At 34.5% G+C, this 20,395-nt stretch overlaps 1 protein-coding gene across 4 annotated transcripts; it reads right to left on the bottom strand.

The window, feature by feature from the left end:
* Nucleotides 1-5: 5 nt before the first annotated feature.
* CALS7 (glucan synthase-like 7) lies at nucleotides 6-18,928 on the bottom strand. Of its 4 annotated transcripts, XM_011046474.1 has the most exons (43): nucleotides 18,375-18,927; nucleotides 18,142-18,242; nucleotides 15,810-15,922; nucleotides 15,601-15,688; nucleotides 15,383-15,493; nucleotides 15,132-15,284; nucleotides 13,449-13,538; nucleotides 13,224-13,315; nucleotides 13,027-13,150; nucleotides 11,803-11,937; nucleotides 11,642-11,718; nucleotides 11,476-11,563; nucleotides 10,926-11,048; nucleotides 10,728-10,845; nucleotides 10,075-10,406; nucleotides 9,884-9,936; nucleotides 9,628-9,688; nucleotides 8,831-8,912; nucleotides 8,697-8,746; nucleotides 8,506-8,592; nucleotides 8,211-8,312; nucleotides 7,908-8,002; nucleotides 7,737-7,818; nucleotides 7,479-7,636; nucleotides 7,262-7,385; nucleotides 7,058-7,161; nucleotides 6,850-6,961; nucleotides 6,610-6,761; nucleotides 6,145-6,254; nucleotides 5,942-6,061; nucleotides 5,741-5,809; nucleotides 5,438-5,624; nucleotides 5,234-5,345; nucleotides 4,655-4,777; nucleotides 4,459-4,577; nucleotides 4,256-4,339; nucleotides 3,536-3,648; nucleotides 3,230-3,459; nucleotides 1,626-2,423; nucleotides 1,461-1,511; nucleotides 1,030-1,215; nucleotides 395-625; nucleotides 6-324 (listed from the first exon to the last, which is right to left on the bottom strand). In XM_011046474.1, exons 1-43 carry the CDS (start codon nucleotides 18,586-18,588, stop codon nucleotides 241-243), a joined length of 5,838 nt encoding a protein of 1,945 aa, XP_011044776.1. In that variant the 5' UTR covers nucleotides 18,589-18,927; the 3' UTR covers nucleotides 6-240. The 4 variants fall into 4 exon arrangements, with proteins under 4 accessions (XP_011044776.1, XP_011044773.1, XP_011044774.1 ...); XM_011046471.1 differs by having other exon boundaries at nucleotides 5,741-6,061; nucleotides 18,375-18,928; XM_011046472.1 differs by having other exon boundaries at nucleotides 235-361; nucleotides 5,741-6,061; nucleotides 18,375-18,928.
* Between the last annotated feature and the right edge of the window lie 1,467 nt (nucleotides 18,929-20,395).

Raw genomic sequence — 20,395 nt, 5'->3', positions numbered from 1 at the left:
TATTGTTTGGAAAATTAATACTGTTCTATCTTGTATTGTTATAAATCATTTCGTTTTAAAGCTCGCGTACACACGCTAATCCATACCCCGTCCAACAGTGAGAAATAACAAGTAATATCTGAAGGAAAGTCACTAATTTCGTGCCCGAGCTTGCTATCGAAAAAAAGAAAATCATCATATCAATGGATTTTGTAAGAGTAATTACCATCTTTCTTGGACTCCAACTACTTTTAGATACAATTAAAAAGAAAACAATGAACGTGAAATATGGAAACTCTCTTTCCTTCCAGCATCAGCTCCGTCTTTCTTTCCTGCATCAGCTCCCTCCCTCTTTCTTTCCAGCATCAGCTCCCTCCCTCTTCTTTCCAGAATCAGCTCCCTCTTTCTTTCCAGCATCAGCTCCCTCTTTCTTTCCAGCAAGAATCATAGAAATTTGGAGGCCTCTACTAAATGCTTGATTGAAGAGCAGGCGAGTTTGGAACTCCGAGACAAACGGGAACCATGACAAGATCGCTATTGGCATGAAAAGCAATAAGCCCATTATATATTCGTATGCCCTTGCTAGCTCCTTTATTGAATCCCAGAATCCTATCCACATAAACAACGACCTGCACGCTTGTCCAATCTACAAAGGACAAGAAATTGGATATTAAAATTTCTCGTTCAGTTAAGACTACGAATCACCAGTAATATTTCAGGTGGGGGGGAGGGCGCCACCAAAGAGAGAGCTGTCCTTTTGGCCAAATAATATTTTGGAAGGAACTGGATTCATAGAATTGTTGGTGTATTCCAGTATAAAATGCACCTTATGTCACAAGGAACTCCATCATGTGAGTTTTTGTTATCCAATAGATTCTTGAATAATATTAATATGCATTGAAGATCATATGGGTCTGAATGAATGCAATATTTGCCAAGGGTAGAATATCCTTTTGTTTAGATAAAAGAGAGGACTTAATCATGCAGTGGCCAACTAAGGGAGAAGTTTTAAAGTACATTGCGCACTTGGAACAAAATGTTTGTACTTACAAGAAGAAGGGCCCAGCCCGTGGGCATGAATGCGAGGATGCCAGCAAATAAATCTTGCATTGTGAGACCACAAACTACAAATAGAACAGTCATGACCGACACGAAGCCCAGAAATAGGAGTGCCTTGAGAATCCTGAACATAAGCTGGAAATCTGTACGGAATTTTCGTCTCCCCATTGACACCATCTGATAGCGTTGGAAAAAACAAACAGAAGGAGGCCAAGTTCAGAAATAAAGCATATAGACAAACCACACACTTGTGAGAAGAAAAAGAAAAACCTGCTATATTCTACTTTCAAATGGTCAATATATAAATTTAAAATGCTGGTTTCCAGTTTTCGAATACAATTATTTCATGTACGTGAAAAATTTATTCAAGCTGCTCCCAATCATATTTACTTTTGCATGTGTTCCATTTGCATGCCACATACCTTGAGCACTAAAAGTGTAGTTAACATAACTATCCATGAAAGTCCATAAACCTACAAAAAAAGATTTGAAGTTAATAGTAGAAAAGTTAGTATTTGGTGGTAGAAATCAACCAAAAAGTTATAGGCCAATAAGAAAACAAAATATCACTCAAATATGGATTGTACCAGCAAACTTTTGCTGTGATGAGCTATATCAAGGTGGTACACAATGCCATATTGGTAGATAAAGAAGCGAAATGCGAGGATTATTTCAAGTAACCATCCCCTGATATTTGTGTGCTTGAGATGTTCTTGTTCTCCACCCCACCATGATTCCCAACTTTTATCAGGTGCAATCCCTATACCACCACGATTTCCCATCCACCTTTTCCAATCTGTCCAATCATCCACTGTTTTTTGCCAGTCAAATCCAGATGGATTGAACACAAATGGAGCAAACAACCAGGATCCAACCAGGATCCACATGGACAAGGTGACAAACAAATAAAGACTTGAACTGCGATATGATTTCCCGTAGACTTCATACACGACCAACAATATAAATAGTTCCAATCCCTTAACAAAGTGACTTCGTGAGTATAGCCTGTAGTTTTCGGCAAACTTTGCATGGAAAACAACAAAGCCACGCCCAGTAGCTCGATATTTGGAACCACCATGCAAGATTGTTCTTCCATAATAATGTGCTTTAGTTCCAAGCTGGAATGTAAAGAACACTGAGGCAAGCTGTAGCTGCATAATGACAAAATCACCCAGAGCAGTGCGGAACCCTTTCTCCAAACCAATTTCCATGACCATGGGTAACACAAGCAACAAGCCTAGCTGAAAAATGGATTGCGGAGCCAAAGCCTGTTCGAGGGCCTTGCTTTCATTTACGCTCAGGTCCATAAGAATCTCCCTTTCTAATCCACTCATTACCATGTATAAGCGTCCATATAAGAACACATATACAGTAAGCACGGTTATCTGAAACAACAAAAGCATACCAAATCTAGTTATAACAACAAAAGCATACCAAATCTTTCTAATACACTCTCCATTTCATGTAATTCTAATAGGACTTGAAGTAAATCATGCGTAAGAATATTAAAATGGATTCATGTAATTCTAGTGACCTGAATCGCTTGATGTTGTCTAACCACTGATCTTATACTGCACAATATCATTTATCCAATTCAGATGATGATTGAAATTGTTGAATTTCATAAAATTTGGGTTGTTCTGTTCTAGTACCTCATTAACACAGAAAATAATTTAGAAACTATTACTATATGATATTAGTCACAACAGAGGATTGTAGCATAAGGCCCAAGCTGACAAACTGATGCTATACTTGGTGTTTAATTGTTTATATTTTGATACCAGCATAAAATGAGTCTCTTCCTCAACAGTGAACAATCAGCAGCTTGAAATCTGTAGATAAGAATAATCTGAGCAACATTTACCAGGGAGCATAGTTATGCTATGCATGTTTTTTTAAAAAAAAAAAAAATAGGGAGGAAGAAGAAGAATCCTCCAAGAAATAAGTAACCAATACACAGGGTGTTTCTGTGTATTCTGAACCTACTGCAAATTAAATTAATAAATCACTTTGAAGCTCCATATGCAGAGCTCCTCAAGGAGATCAATATACCACCATAACTCAAAACTTAAAGCAAAAGGGATATCACCAGTGGTAGTCATGGAGACTCTATTAGAGTTTATAGGAAACAAAAAACTAAGAAATCTGTTCAGCACAAAGACAGTAAAATAAAGAAATCAGATCAGCATACCATGCTACTGAAATAGAAACCAACTGTTGTAAAGTAGAACGAGAGCATCCTATAGAAGTCAAAACGTCGCCCTAATCGATAAACATCACGGCTAAGGGTCTGCTCTCCATTTCCATTTGCAACCTTTGCCTCAAAAGATGATATTTGGTTCATCCCCACATCACGCCCTTTTCCTACTTGTATGTATTCATGATGTGTTACATATCCCCCACGTAGAGTTGTGTTGTATCCTGAAGAGAGTGACATGCTTAATCATCGCATGGTACTTATGTGATGTCAATAGTGTTCAAATCCATATAAAATTACCTGCAAATATATCCTCGCTTAAATTTATTATTTTTGAAGCTTTGCTTATGCCACCCCTTGTTATGTGGAAGATTCTGTCAAATATATCAGGATGGCCATAATGGAATCGTACCCTATAAAATCAGACAACATTTATTAGAATCTTATTCTAGCAAAGTGCACCACTGAAGAATAATCTTGGTGCACTTTGGTCTTCAAAACAAGTATATAAAACAAAGTTTACTTCAGTTTATAGCTTACAATTATTCCTATATTTGAAAGTTGAAACTCTATGTAGTTTTAGACTCCTACTCTTTTCTATATAAAAAAATAAAAAAGAAAAAAGAAAACCAGGTTCTGTGGTCTTTTAATACTTTTAATCTGGAAAAAAGTTCATCATTAAGTAAATCTAGATATCTTGTACTGGTCAACGAGTCTGTTCTAAGGAAAAGGGAAAAAACAGTTAAGTGGTGGTTTAGACTTAAGATTGGTCTCTAAGGGAGAAACTTTCCAGTATCAATCAATGCAAACTTTTTTTTCATTTCTCGTTTTCTTTTCTCAAGTAGTGAAATATCATCTGTCTGAAGTTTGAAATATTTTTCTTCCATGTTAGATAATTAAAAAGGAAAAATAGAAATGTGCGTGGATACAAAATTTAAATGATGCAACGAGTTTTCAAATTGTAAATGACATGTAATACCACATAAGCATACATTGATTGCTGGCTAAAATTAGGCTTACCTTAGAGGACTAGCCAAGATACGTTGGCCAATAGTCACAAAGCTGGTCTCTTGATTGGACATGAACCAAGCGAGTGATGAAACACTGTCAAAAGAAACGGAAGAAATATAAGGGTTTATAATATTAAAATCAAAACATTTCTACTACATAATTCTTTTTGCACGCCAACATGTGATGCACAACCATTAAATGGTAAAGCTGACCTTCCAGTAAATATATGCTCCCTTATACCCAAAATCGTTGGGTTTTGTTTCCTACAATGAGATTTTTTAAGCTCCTCCAACACATTTCTCATTTTAAAAGCTTCTTCAAAGTAATTGTCCTGAAACAAAGAGAAATTTTAGTGAATTACTGTATAATGTAATTTATAAATGACTGGAAAAGGAATAGAGAGATTACCTGATTCATGTCTATAGTCTGTAGGGCTTCTCCACGAGTAAAAATAATGGCATGATTTTGATTTTCAGGTTTTCCTTCACCAATATCTGTCGGAGGACCTGGAAGCTTGATTCGGTAGATTTCCTAGCAGTGTAAGGAGGACAACATGTAAGAGAACATGCTTTGGATTTGTAGAAATGGCAAAAGAAGCTTGTACACAGGAGTAGCATTAACAATCAACTTCTCTCAATATTTTTTGACTTGAGAACACAGACAGGACATGTTTCTCATACCCAGCATATGAATTGAAGTGTCTAAACTAAGCAGTTAGGGAAACATCACATAAATGCAATTGTTCCTAAGACACAGTCCCTAAGAAGTACAGTTTATTTTACAGGTGCATATAACAAATTACTTCGTTAGATTATCTAGCAGACAATAACCAGAGTTTTTCCAGAAGATAACCCTGCAACTACGACCCTTTATTGCAGTTTGAAATGTGATAAATTTAATTGGAAGTAATCAATTGCTCTTCTTAAGTGAAACATAGAAATCCCGAAGCACCTAAATTCCATACCAAACAAGGAATCAGTCCCGTACCTCATCATACTTATCACCCCCTTTGACGAGAACAGAGTAATACAGCTTTTGAGATTTTCCATTCACTGTGGTCTCTCTTTCATCTATGTAAGCAACACGCAATGATGGATTCCTGTATTAATGGTATGTAATGAAGGTTGCCATCAACCTTTTGTATCTAAATGGAGAACTTCATGTAATGTATTGGGACAAATTTTAACTTACGCTAACATTAAATTCAGAATATTGTTGTAACAACTCCGGTCCCGTTGTTCAGTGGATTTTTTTTGAGCCCCATACACCTGACAAGAAACAACATAGGTGAACTTCAAATCAGCCAGAGCTTGTGCCTGATCAAAATAAGCTTTTTGATCCGTCTCAGGTTCCAAGGTATGGAAGCCATTCAAAAGGGCTGCAAAGCAAAACGATGATTAGCTTTTTGAAAAAATAATGTACCATTAGAGGCAATGGAATCAAATGCTAAATTTCAGAAGTAATGGCGAGTATATATGTTAAGAAATCACAAACCATCATCTCCTGCAAATTCTAATAAGCACTGAAGTTCTAGGGCTTGTCTATAGTACATCATCCCTCTCACTGGAAAAAGAAAACATAGAGAATTATGTGTGCACCCGTACACGTGCACACACACACGGTCACATGATGGCCTAGTCAACATCCACAAATGAAGCAAGTAAATAAAGCACCAAAAACCTTCACTATTCAAACCTGTTCTAGCAAGGGTCTGCCCCCTATAGGATACCCACTGACGAGTAAACTCCATCTTCTCTTTGGGAGATAACATAAGTTTCTGATCATTTATACGTTCCTCAAAATTTTTCCATTCATCTGTTTTGCATTCATTTGTATTTGATAAGTTTAACTCCATTATAAACACTGAAAGTGTGATGCAGGAATTGGTAGAAACTCACCACGATATATTGTCTTTAGGTAGAACAAAATCGTTATCCCATCTTCATTTTCCTTATGAAGTTCATCATCGGAATAAAGAACATCTTCTTTGTAATAGGGAGTCAAAACACTAATGATATCAGAAAAGAAATCTAACGTCAAAAAAAAAAAACTAAAATAAGTAATCATTTATTTATGACCAATAAATGATCTAAATGGAAGAAAATAAGCAACACAGCACATGACCAATTCTAAAGATAGTGAATAAGAGAAGAAACTGAGCAATCCTTCTTAACATAATTTTTATCATGTTCGCACAAGATTATCATTTCTTCATTTCTGATCGGATTGTGGTAACAAGCCATGATCATGTTAAAGATGATTTATTTTTAGAATATGTTGTTCCTATGAAGAAAGTATAGACAAAAACCATTGCCACCTATTACATTTTTTGCTTGCAAAATTCGTATTTTTCAATCACTCACCTAAAAGAGAACATGTCTCGGACTTTTGGAGCCTTCGGCATGTTCATAAATAAGGAATTTGTAAAGAAAGTGATTCGGCGGCGAGCATCCAAGTTTGATGGCACATTTATGGCAGATTCCTTCGTGGTCAAAAGTAAATGAAGCCTGAGGACCTGCAGAGAGATGTTGAACAATATAAAAATTAAAGATGTATATGTCACAAACATGATATTTGTAACAAAATACAAGTGTTAAGACAACCTTCTCCCTCCAATAATTGTTATATGCAAGACTTAGATTTATCTTTCTAAACATCTGTTCTTTCATACTACTTTGATCACTCAAGGTGTTGGAGTGAGCTTTTTCCAAAATTCTGCAGGGATAGGTAGCCAAACATTTAGTTATCAGGGCTCAATCTGTCATAAACCATTTTGACATCCCATTAAGTTAGTAATAATTCAGAACTTACTCATGGCCATGCAACATAATATCCTGAGTGATAATTTCTATAATAGACTGGAGATCATTAACTATCTGAGATTTGTAGATGTCATCATTAGCACAATCACCTAGCTGTCAACAAATTAGTGTGAGCAGTCGAATATGAGCAAGTGCAGACCATGATGGAAATAAGAAATAAAAGAAAAAGGAAAGCATAAAGAAAGCACATTACCAAGTCTTTTAGAAATCTCTCCAAACATTCACTAAGCATAGGCAATCCACTCATCCGGAACTCATTCAAAAATCTATGTTGTTGTATGCTTATATTTACCTCGTGAAGAATTTGTCTGACAATCCTGTTGATAAAAGAATAAATAATCGATCATAAATGGCCAGATTCATCTTATATCACTTTTGAGACTCAATCTAGTAAGATGAATGCTTCTTACATCTTATCTGCATCATCTTCCAGAAGGCCAAATATTATGTACTCCAATGCCTCATAACACTCAGTCACTGCTGATTGCATATACTCATCCATCTTTCTATATAACTCAGCATCCTCCTTGCCCTTGAAATCTTTTGCCATGTCCAGTGCTATAGGGATCTGTCATGTGTCAATCAACACAAGGAGATAAGGAGATAAGTTAGAATTGGAATTGCATTGAGTACAAATATTAAGAATACCAATGAATCAAGGTACATACCTTGCTAGCAAGCAAAAAAGGAGGCCACTGGAAGACAGAGACACCACTTGAAGAATAAGGCACAAGTAGCAAGTCCTTTTCACTAAATAGTGAAGTAAATTTAAAATCTTACAACTAGGAATATGATACACTTAATGTTGTAATAAATTGTATAGCAAAAAGAGCCTTAACTGATTGCTGATCAAATCTTCCATTCTCAAAGAATATATGAACTCATTCCACACATGTGAAAAATTTGCAATATTTTTTCTTTCTGATTCCTCATCCTGAAATGACAAGAATTGTTGATTTAGACCAGACAAATAAGAGAGGGTTCCAATTGATTGCTATATAAAACAAGCTGGAAAACAAAATAATATTGCCGCTTTTGTATGACACAAAATGCATCCAAGATGGAACATCAATAAAAAAAAATATCAAACTGCCAGTGCAAACAAACAAACTACTACAACAAAATTCGTTAGAATTAATCACCAAATGTTTCCTTGGAGTATCCTCATGTGATGGCACAAGATGGTGACTGAAAGCTGAAGGCACGGATTCAAATCTGGACCGTAACATCCCTAAGGTCCTTATCTGAAAATAAAAAGTTACGAGTGTTGTGCAGGATGAAAACCACAACTTGTCAACTGCATATTTTCCATACAATCAAATATGAACTAATATTCCAAATGTTCTATAACAATCAAAATAATGTTGAATAAATGGGATCATTGTGCACCATATGATTGCTAATATATCATTACATAAGAACAAAATGACCACTAACCTCACCCAAATGGCTGACGGCTCCTTGAATCCCACCAACAAGAGTAGAAAATATGGCATACCATATTTGTGCATCCAAAAAATAAACCTAATATAATAACAGAATTTACCCCAACTTAATGTAAAAGTTTGTTATGAAACACAATAGTATAAAATTTCTCATTCCTAAAACTTCATATTCAGTCCACTTACCAGAAGAATAGGAGTCCATATAGAGATAACAACACCAATGTTATACGGAACTACACCAGTTTCAATACATGACTTAGTTATAGCTCTATGATGAAAGAAAGTACAGAGAGTAATAAAAAAGAAAGAAATATTACGTTGGGGAAAGAATTCATGCCATTGATAGTTATTAACATGAATCTCCATAATCAACTTTGTCGGTTCAACTAGAGGCAGTATCTATTCACAAATATGCAACATATGGGTTATAAGCAAATGAATATGACAGATTGTACAAGAAAACAATGGTCCATGTAAAATGAAATTAAAAAGTAAAGAACCTATAGCAGGGACAAATACAAAATAAGATTGTGTTTTTCCACATCCATGGTATAGTTGTTGTAAAAAATCACTATAACAGTATAGTAATTCAGGAAAATTATGTTTCTCCCAGTATTATACATGGCCTTCAATATTATTTCCCACAGGAATTGTAATTTTTTTTTTAATCTCTAATCAGCCATGTAATTAAAAGTTTTAGCCTTGGAGAAATTTGAAATATCCCATGTGGAAACTACATCGAAAAAGCTTTTCAAATAGATGTAAATTCCAGGAAGTTAAGTTTTTATCCCTAAAATGCATACAATGTTCTTTAAATTAAAAAGTACATATATTTGTGACGAGCTATTCCACAAGAGGAATACCATTTTAGATGGTATAGAAAAGACTTTAGAGTTCCTCCTAAACTTGTACGTGATAATTCTATACTCTTATTTTCATGTGTATAGATCCAAAATCCAAATACATGCATATATGTAAATTTATAACATTTTTGTGCATGCACATGTATGTATGCTGTGAGTACATAATGCATTTAGACTCAAAATATTGTTAACAAAATCTTGTCCCAATGGATATTGTAATTCAACAATTAAGATGTTTAAGAAGAAAAAACCTCCACATAGTAGCTAAATGCTAGCTTGCAAATTATCAACAGGACCCAGAACAAAGTATACCTGTGCATAAAAAAATATCAAGATTTTATAAGAAAGACCTCTAGTTTATAAAGGCATCACATTCATTTTAAATTTCCCAACAAAAATTCTTACATTGATAATTATAAGAGCCAAATTGTGCAACTTCCTAGTAACCTCATCCCCCTCCAAAAAGGTAAAAATAAAATAACAATCAATAGCATTTGTTTCTCTTACTTTAAAAGTGAGAACATATCCTCATGCATGCCTCTTCCTAAATATAGTTTTGGCTGCATCAAGGTAAAAGAAATGTTAAAAAGAAGGCTAGGTTGAAGAGAAAGAAAAAAAACTAGAATATCAACCAAACCAAAAATACACACATGCACACAAACACTGGAGTCAGAAGTAAAAGTGCTAGATATGCTTGCCTGAGCCCACCACATTATGAGAGTGACAATTTGCCAGTTTGAACGTTCCATGGTTCTCCGTAAAGGTGGAAACACAAAAAGTAAAGCAGCCAACACATTTGGTATCAAATAAATTGTCACGGCGTAAGTATAAAATGATTGATTCTGCCAATCCATAGACCAAGTGCTAAAAAACTTTACAAGTCCGGTTGGATTCAGTACAGAGCTGGAATAACCAATTGGCAGAACCACGGCCCATACAGCAGCCACAATAAACTTTAGAAGGTATCGTAGTATCTGTGTTACGTTTAAACTCCTCCATGCATTAAAACTCAGAATTATATCTAGAGAAGCTGCAAAACCAAAGATGACAATGTCAAGGGAGCACCAAAAAAGTCGCTCAAACTATAACAACAAAACCATAGCAATATAACCATATGCAAAACTTAAACAAATGCATATTAATGTTTAATATTGAGAAATTGCCAAAAGAAATGCAATCACAAGGCTTTATTTCACTTGGTTGATGTCTACAATAACTGCTACCATTAGCAAGACAATAATTCTGGCAAAGTTTTCATTTCTGATGAATAGAAGCAATGAAATTAAAATAACAATAAAAATATTGTTTATTTTCTGGACAAGAGAAAAATTATTAAGAAATTCATCAATACCTTGCAAAAGATTAAGGAATGCAAAAGTGACAAAAATGCTCAGAACACTTTTGAAGACATCCTCATCAAAAAAAGCTACAATAGATCCAGTAGGACTCCACGCAATAATTATCATAGCCTGGAAAAAAAGTTCACATTCAATAGATTCCTAGTAGAGAAATTGATTGAAGACATTAACCCAGTAACATTTTAGACCACCTGCAAAGCCAATATAAAAAATATCCACATTCGGTCAAAACTCCTAAAAAGGTGCCAGAAAGTGCGGACTTCAACAAAATTAGTCTTAGGCTTCCTCGTTCCACCAGTACCTTGGTTAGACCTCTGCAAAAAGCATACAAACTTCAAACATAAAATGTTTGGAAGAAATACATGATAGACCACTCCCCAAAACAATTAAAAAAAATAAAAATGAAAAGAAATTCAGGAAGAGAGAAGAACTTCAATGGTTCAATGTTGAAAACTAACATTATTATCAATGGTTGAAAGATCACTAACATCATTACATCATATTTTACAGAAACAAAAAAGAAACCAGTCGAAACATATTTTAAAAATAGAGATGTAAATTTAAAGATCAGCAAGAAACAGTTGATAACATACACAATGCACTATAATTTCTCATTTTTGTGAAGCATAATTATCCGCATGCTTCAGTAAAAGGCTACTACACTAAGGTCAGGGTATGTTCAAATGCCTTAATGTTTTTTTATCCTTCTTGGTTGGGGGGGTAGGGGGAGTAGAGAGATACCTCATTTGCATGCGACAACTTATCAGAATGAACAAAAAAATCTGCTCGAAGGTCCATTGGCCAATTTAACTTGAAACACTTGTCAGACCTGAAAAGATGGAAAAAGTTAGCTATCAGTCATCTTGACTAATTGTGGAAACAAAACTTACTCTTCAAAGGATCTCACCAGAAGTACTCGTTCAGGTCATCATAATTTCTCCATTTTGAATGGCTAGCCTTGCCTCCTTTGTTTCTCCTTGCTTCCTTTTTTAGAAAATGAAATCATCTTCCAGATATAAAATGCAAGTGAAACATAAATAATAAACAGTAAATTTAGTGAAAAATCACCTTGCGCAAAACCTTATAGATTGGGGTGATAACATTTCTCAGAAAGGTTTCATCATCAGGTGCTGTTGTTTCATATGTCTCCCCACTAGCAGGATGCACGTTGCTATATAATATTCCATAGACTTCATGTGCCATCTTGTACATAGGGAAATAAGGAGAGCATTACATTTGCATAAAATACTATAGAGGAAGCTAATCAGATACTACCCTAAAGAATGATTCATTAGATTTTATAAGATAGGAGAATTATATGCCTAAAACTAATTCCTAGTGATGATAGAGTTCTGCTGCCTTAACTGGCATCAATGTTTCTAATAAATTGATTTAAACAACTATTAAATGGAATGAAAATAAAGGCACTATGCTATATACAAAATTGTTACCAAATAACAAGTTAGATAGACAGATGAATTCCAGTATTTGAAAACCAAGGCTAAAAATTTTACTTCAGAAATTAGTAGATGATAAGCTAATTCTAAGAACTGTTTACCAGTAAAGAGACCTCATAAGGCACTTTCTCAAGATGCTTTTCTCATGCAACTTAATAATGGGAGACACATGAACACCTTTTCATATATTGTCGTCTAGCTTGGGATATAAAACACAACTTGTGATACCACAGGTGAGCATCAACAACCACATCAAGATGGAAGAGTTGTTTTCCATGCAATTGGTGGGTTTTGGGAGAAAGGACAGTAACTTTTTGTATAAATATGCAATATTTGCAGTGGCATGATACAAAAATCAATTCAAACATAATAAATGTGGGACAAAATTATTTTCATAGCTAACTTCTATGTGGGGGCAATCTATCTAGGGCATTTAGGATTTTCTTTAATGGATATTCAATGAGACTAGAAAGCCATTGCTTTTTAATTTTTAACAATCTATTATATTCTCCACGGAAGTTGGCTTGCTCTCCTTATTCAGGATTCCTTTTCTATTAAGATCTTACTTTTTCTATTAAAAAAACTCAGCCCCTTTCTTTAATTCATTTAAAATTATATTCATCTCTTTTAGGAAAACGAAGGACTAAAATGAAACCAGAAGAAGTCAATCATAGTTCCTACACAACATATTATGTTGATTGTACTTCTAAGACTCCTATGGATATCTAAAACAATAGCTTATCATAAGAATGATAAAAAAAATTGTTGCCATGCTAATATTATTTAATTCAAACTTGACAATACTACATGAAAAAAATCTTATAAAAAAACATACATTGTGGAAGATATAGCAAATGCATTCTGGCATGAATCGTATATTTGAAGCTTCACCCCATATAAGAAGATAGAGTGCAATGTAAATAAGCTTCAACTGTTGGTTGTCAGACTTTGTGGGAAACCTACAAGATCAAAAAATTTCAAACACCTGAAAAATACATCTTTACCTACTGCAATCTTAGGACCATAACTTACTCAAGATTTGATTTACAACGCAAATAGTTACACCACGAATGATAATTCTTGAAAACTGTTTCCAACAATCGTTGTATGGTCCCACTATTGAGCTGAAATAAGCTTTGTCTCAATCTTTGAAAGACAATGATATAAAAAAGTAAAACAAAAAAGGGCTTTTATAGAGAGAATAGAAGAATGTTAAATTCATATAAGATAAGTGAGTATAAAACATCAAGCTTTTACCGTAGTATAATCGTCAAGACTCCTATTCCTTACATCCATATTGGCTAGTAGCAATATCAGGTGCTCCCTCTGATTTGCCACGTTTCCTCGCTTTGATTCCATGGACAAGATAAGAATATGAGTCATAACTGAATTAGAAACTTGTATGCATTCAGTTGACTTGAGTATATGAACATAGCACACAAGTTTTATTATGACCACCAAAACTACAATATTAGTGAAACCCCCACTGGTTATCTAACGAGATAAATAGATAGTCAATCATGCAACACCAATCTTGTTTTTTCATTAGTTAGTCACATTTGATTATTAGGAGGAGAGAGGAGGGAGAGTTCGTTTTCTTTTCTTTTTGTAAAGAAGAGGAAATTTTATTAAGAAAGGAAAAGATAATGGAATGCTCCAAGTATGATAAGGCATCTTCTAAACTAAAAAAAAAAATTCTTCTACACGATGGCAGAACCTCAAAGAGACAGGCCCTCATCAGGCATTGTTAATTTTCTAAAATACTATGTACATTTAAGTTCCTTTACTTTTCAAATATTTAATTTACTCCCTATGTCTCCAAATTTATTTAGAGTTGGATCCTTGATTTCAAAATTTGCTTTTCTTTTTCCAAATTAAAAGTCTCTCTCCCTCCATACATGTTATTTCCAAGCAACAAAATGCACATCCTTAAAGTGTCAATAACTTTTCTTTTCTTTTCCACGCATAAAAAAATTTAAAATAATATTTGTACAATATGCTCACTAGACCATCAAAGCTAATAAAAAAATTTGACACATCATCTTTTTTTCTCTCTTCTTTTTTGGACTTTTGACAGAATTAAATTATTGTCCAAAATTGGCATGGACATAATTGAATAATGACACAAGCTATAATACTGTATATTTAGTCATGTTCTTACGTCCCCTAAAATTTTGTTCAAGATCTGCCACTGCTTTTACAAATCATTCTGAAAAATCAACTAACACAAATAAGTTTTAGAAACTACCCTAACTCAAAGTAATTGGTTGGACAACTGACATTTCTCAAAAATTTCTGCATTTCTCTCCATTCAAACACACCATGTCAGTGCAATTGCCACACCTCTCTAAAGAGTTTTGCCTTCTTTGCCTCTCCCAAAACCCAAAGCAAGTGAATAACAAATCTTCAAGGTTTTACAGCACATCCATAGCTCACCAAAGAAAATGGCCCTGATCTTAACCACAAAATTCATTTATTTCTATCGATTTAGTATAACTAGTTTGAATGGAAATGGTATAGCTCTGAAGCAAACCATTTCCAGACTGTTCTTCATAAGTTATTCCAAATTAGAAATACTTCGTCTTTATGTCCATTTAGAAACATTCTGGGTTTTCTCCACAAGCATTAAAAAGAGATGCGTTAATTTCTTCATTACTTTCGTTGTAATCCCCCCGTTGCCATATAAGATTCACCTAGCTTCATAAGGAATAATACTGCTGACAATTCTCAAAAAGAATAAGAGAATAAAGTATATGAATGATAGTGAACTGAGACCCGAAGGTCCAAGCGTTCAAGTATGTGAGTCATTTAAGCAACTTAAAGGTCTAGAAGCTAACATGCAGATTACTTCAGGACTGACAAACAAAAGACCCAAAACTAACATTTTAGCTGTAAAAGAAGAAAACAAATTGCAAAAATAGAATTGAAGGTGTATCTTACCTGAAACCCAAAAATAGATGAGAGCCAATCAAGTATGTCATTGACAGATATAACCCTTTCCTTATGCATGTCACTAGAGGAATCATGCGGTAGTCTAATTCTGAGCATTGGAAGGTTATCCACATCACGTAGAGCATGAAGTGCGGCTTTGATCTATATTTTCAAGGATGACTATGATAAAGTTCAGACATTCACAATCAATGTAATTAGCTCAAGCAAAACCAAGATTACATATTCTACACATATCCAACCTCTGGAAGTTCCATGATTGCTGGTTTTACCCCAGCAGCATACAGTGGAAGAATGTTGTAGTGTTCGTACCGTCCCCTTTTCCTCTTAACATCCTCAGCATATTTCTCTGTCTGTGGTGGCAATAGGATCAATTGAACATACACGATTAAGCACCTTCCACATGCAAACATGTACCTTAAGAGCTCATGCCAGGATGCTGAAAACAATTAAATCAAACCTCATTGTCAACTTTTCCTGCAGGTATGACTGTTTGCAGCACATCATATAATACTGTAGCAATGCGAAGAATCTTAGCCATCTCCTCCCTGCAAGAGTTGTCACAAAGAATAAGATATGATAGATGCTTAGAAACTTTGGCAAGACAGCAATTGGATAAAAAAATAAATAAAGAAGAAGAAAATAGGCTAAAAAATAATCAAGCCTCACGGTTTTTTTGTATGCTGTGCATCTTTAATGTTCTCCTTGTAGAATTTTTGGTAATACAACTGGATTTCGCCCAGATCAGTTTTAGCAAGCTGAGGCTTTGTTTCTACATCTTCCTACAAAAAGGGGAAATTTAAGTAGTCTTAAATCATTTCTCTGAGAACTCCAGAATATTATTTCGAGTGCATTCTTAATACAGTAATCTTATGATATCTTCTTTTTCACAAAGGAAAATTGTAATCTGAATGTATTATTGAGATAAAAGGAAAAAGGTATAAATAATCCTAGTTTATATATTGAACAGGTTGCCTAATGGACAATTAGGCTCTAGGAAACTGTGATTAGGCTAAATCATAAATCAGTTAAGCAATTTCTCTACAATATGATCTTCAATATTTAGTTCAAAGCCCACGTTTTTCCTTCTTAATGAAACTACACTTTACTCTAGCAAAATATGCAGGTTGAGAACAATCCCCAGGAGAGTGCGAGCACAAAAGAAATAAATTATGGAACATATATTTTTCTATAGTTGGAAGAATTTGGAAGATAACAGGATAGCAAGCAAGAATTGAAAATAAAAGGAGATCCAGGGTAGAAAAAAATCACATCAATACCAATCCATCTATGCTGCAGAATATCATGAAAGACAAAAGGAACGAAGATCATCCACCAGCATGTCACTAACAATTAAAGTATTTCTATGCGATAATGAGATTAAAGGTTATATAGCCTAAGACAATTGAGATTTTTCAGTATTGAACAAGTTACAGCTGAGAAATAATTCCACATAAAACACATGCTATTCTTCCAGGCACTACACTATTCATCTAAATTTCTATACTGTTAGTGAGCTTATTACTAATTGCCACGCCCACACCTCTCTACCCTTCTGGGTGAAGACATTCAGCAGTATACCTTTCATAAGATGCACTTGCACTGGGAAGTGGATTCTGAGGCCTTTTAACAGAAGCAAATTAAAGATATTGAAAATCCACAAGCAACAACAGCCACTCTTGTATCTTAAGGCCTTTAGAGGCATTTTGATTGTGTAATAAATTTGTTTAGGTGAGAAGGGAAGAGTGAAGAATGTGATTGAGCCAGTTAAAAATCAGACTTGTTTATCCACCTTCAGACCTGAGAACAAGGAATCTAGCAGCTAATTTGGAGGAATAACATATATACATGATATGGAGGATGATGGATCACTTATTAGATAGCAATTGAAATTCAGAGGAAATTGAAACGAAAAATTAATTTAGGTTCAAATATTAACATCAACAGTTTCCCAATTGAGACGTAAATTCTGTAGAGCACCAACAATATGCATTGCAGAGTGGCACTGAAAGTGGTGTCCAGAACAGGATTCTATAAATGTTTCTAATGGTTAGCGCATCCAATAGAAAGGCTTATGTTAGCTGGTGAGCAAGCAGCACACTAAATTAGGCTAAACCAGACTTTCTTATCCAGCTCGTAATATGATTATACAATGTCCATGTCATGTTCAGGCCCACCAGAACCATGCAAATGAGACATATTAGACAAGACAAAATACAGGCAATTTCTAATACCTTGGAAGTGTATCCAACCCAAAAGGTTCCGTAAGCTATTATTACAAAGTCATACCAAACTTCAGCTAGTATGCCAAGAATGCTTGAAGAAGTTAGGCCAGCAGTATGATGATTACTTCCATTGAGATTCGAGTCAGCAGTATGGTAATTATTTTTAATTAAGAATCAGGCAAGCAGTTAAACTGAAAAACCCCGATACCCTAAAAGAAGCAGGATAGAAGGTAAGCAGGCAGTTATTTTTACGGTTGTGATCAAACCACTACCTAAATTTGCCTCGTTTTACAATATGAACACAATTGGCATGTAAACTAATTTTGAGTAACATCTTGAACTCCAAAGCACAAATTATGATGATTTTTCATAAAGCAGTGAAGATTTTTAAATTTACCAGATGCCGAGGAGCAAATACTGCCTGCCAGTTAAAATTTGAAATGCTAAAACGACGGGGATTTATACTGAGAACGCTATGAAAATTTCAGAAACAATGCACTTAATGCAAATTCAGTTCATTGGTAATTGAAACAAGAAAAGAAAACAGCTATAAGCTACAAAATTCATTCAAGAAGAACAAAACCAACACCACAACTCATCTAGTGTTTTCGAGAATCTAATAATTAGTTCCAAGTGAAATATCTAAAAGTGAACAAGACAAAATAAATCCTGTAACAAAAGGAGACGATTCAAAACTCTACAACATATCATTCCCGAAATCCCGGCCATGAAGCTGAAACAAAAATATTCTTAAAAAAAATAAAAATCAGTTATACCTTCTGAAGCCTGTGCAACAAATAGGTCTTGAACTGTCGAACTCCACGTCCACTCGACGTCCGATCCATCTCATGAGCCTTCTCAAACGCATGGAATCGGCCTGATTGCATAAAAATATAAATAAGCATAGCAGCAATTATATAATGTATTGTTTATGTAGTGTATAAATACATGAATATTTGTTTTGAAAAGAAAAGGCAAAGGTAAAGGAGAAGTGGAGGAGGTTACGTACAGAGATAGGCGACCCGAGGATTTTCCTTCTCAATCTCGTTAGCAACGCGAAGAATAGGAGCGATAAAGGCCAAAGAAGACGGCACAACCTCACTATCAACAAGAGGACTATCCTCACCAGCCAAATTCAACACCATCGTCTGCGCTCGCGTCATTTTCCGAGACAGCGAACGCAGCGGAACCCCTTCATTCTTGGTCCCACTCGAACTCGCCATCTCCAATCACACCAAGCCAATCCACAAAAAGCAATAGAAATTATAACAACAATGCCTTTGATTTCAAGTTGAGAAAAGACGATCCAGGTTCCTTTGATTTTCGCTATCTTGTTTGTTATGCTAGAGAATGTTGCCGCAGTGGTGGTAATCGTGAGAATGAGAGAGGACATACTTCTTTTTGTATATATAGAGAGAAAGTGGATGCTTTGAGTGTGGAGGGGGTCAAAGACGCAAAGTGATTGCTCCGGTAGCCAGAAAAGAATTGGATTTAGGGAATTTTTTTTTTAGAGGTGGTGCACTTTTTGCTTTTGTAAGTGCAAGCTGGGATTGGTGGCGGGAATTGTAAAGGGAGGCAGAGGGTTTCTTTTTCTTCTTGGATTTAGTGTGACGTTTTTCACGCGACAAAATACCTGCTTCCACGCCATCTTAGCACACGTGTTTGCACTGCACTGGGAGAAATTATTTGGATTTTCTGTTTCTTTCGTGGGTTTAGCCCTTCTTCTTTTTCGCATTTGCTTTTCGGACGTCGGGAGCATTTTTGGAATTCGGAGGCGAACAGAATCGAGAAATTAATTATGGTCCTTGATGTGTTGGATATTTATTTTTAGTCTATATATTTAAGAAAATTTGAATTTAGTCATGAACTTTAAGAGCTGATTAAAAACTCTGATTGTATGCCACTGGATGAGAGCGAAATTTAGTGCAGTGACCCGTCACCCGCTCATACCAGAACGACCTATGAAATTTTGTAGCTCTATATTGAAATGAGAGAGTCTAGCACTATTGAACTAAGCCCTGTTTGGATCATGGTCCAAGACTCATTTAATAAAAACCTGTGGAAAGAAAAGAAGGTATATTTGTTAATTTAAGATTGTCCACGTTTAATAAAAAGTCTCAATTACAAAATAAAAATTATTTAAAACTCCACTTTATATCTGCATAAAAAAATATCTTTTAAATATATTAAAATATTTTATTTATAGTCTTACCAAGATTCGATTAGCTATAAGCGTGTTGATGAATCTTTTTGCACATGTATTAGTAAAGGAAGCCCTTTTCTTGGATTTAGCTGCCTTTTGCCCTCTTTAAATTATTCATTGATCATTGATTCAGCTTGCTTGAAAACTTTGCTCCTTCGGATGTAGCCTTTTTTCACTTAAATTTTTTTAAAACTTATAAAGAATGCTTGATAGTGAATTAAAACTAGGAATATTTCTTTGCCACTATTTCATGCGAAAACTCATTCACGACAATTAAATTTCACTCTACATGAATGAATGGGAAGAATGGAGCATTCAAATGTATGTATCTTCATGTCCAGTGAAACCAGTCGAGCTTCTCGAGTTTCACGTTCAAGTTAAGGCAAATGAATTATTAATAAAAAAATTATTTTTTTATTTTAAATTAATATTTTTTTAGTTAATTGATATACTAATATTAAAAATAATTTTTAAAAAAAATATTATTTTTATATATTTACAAATAAAATATACTTCAAAAATAACCACACAGGGGCAATTAATTAACCGAGCATAACATATGGAAATATGTGTTCACATAAAATGGCGCAACTTTAAGAGAGCGGGCTTTTAAAAAATTTATTTTTTTTATTAAAAATTAATTTTTTACGTTTTAATGTAATTTCAAAAATAATTTTTAAAATATAAAAAATATTATTTTAATATATTTTAAAATAAAAATATTTTAAAAAACAATCTCAACTACAATTTTAAATAAACCCTAACATCCAGGCGATAGCTGAACGGGTAAGTTATCGGAGCAAAGGCATGCATAAGAAATCCTTCAG

This window comes from Populus euphratica, unplaced genomic scaffold, assembly GCF_000495115.2.
Source record: "Populus euphratica unplaced genomic scaffold, PopEup_1.0 scaffold185.1, whole genome shotgun sequence".
Taxonomy (NCBI): domain Eukaryota; kingdom Viridiplantae; phylum Streptophyta; class Magnoliopsida; order Malpighiales; family Salicaceae; genus Populus; species Populus euphratica.
This window is presented reverse-complemented; position numbering and strand designations above follow the sequence as displayed.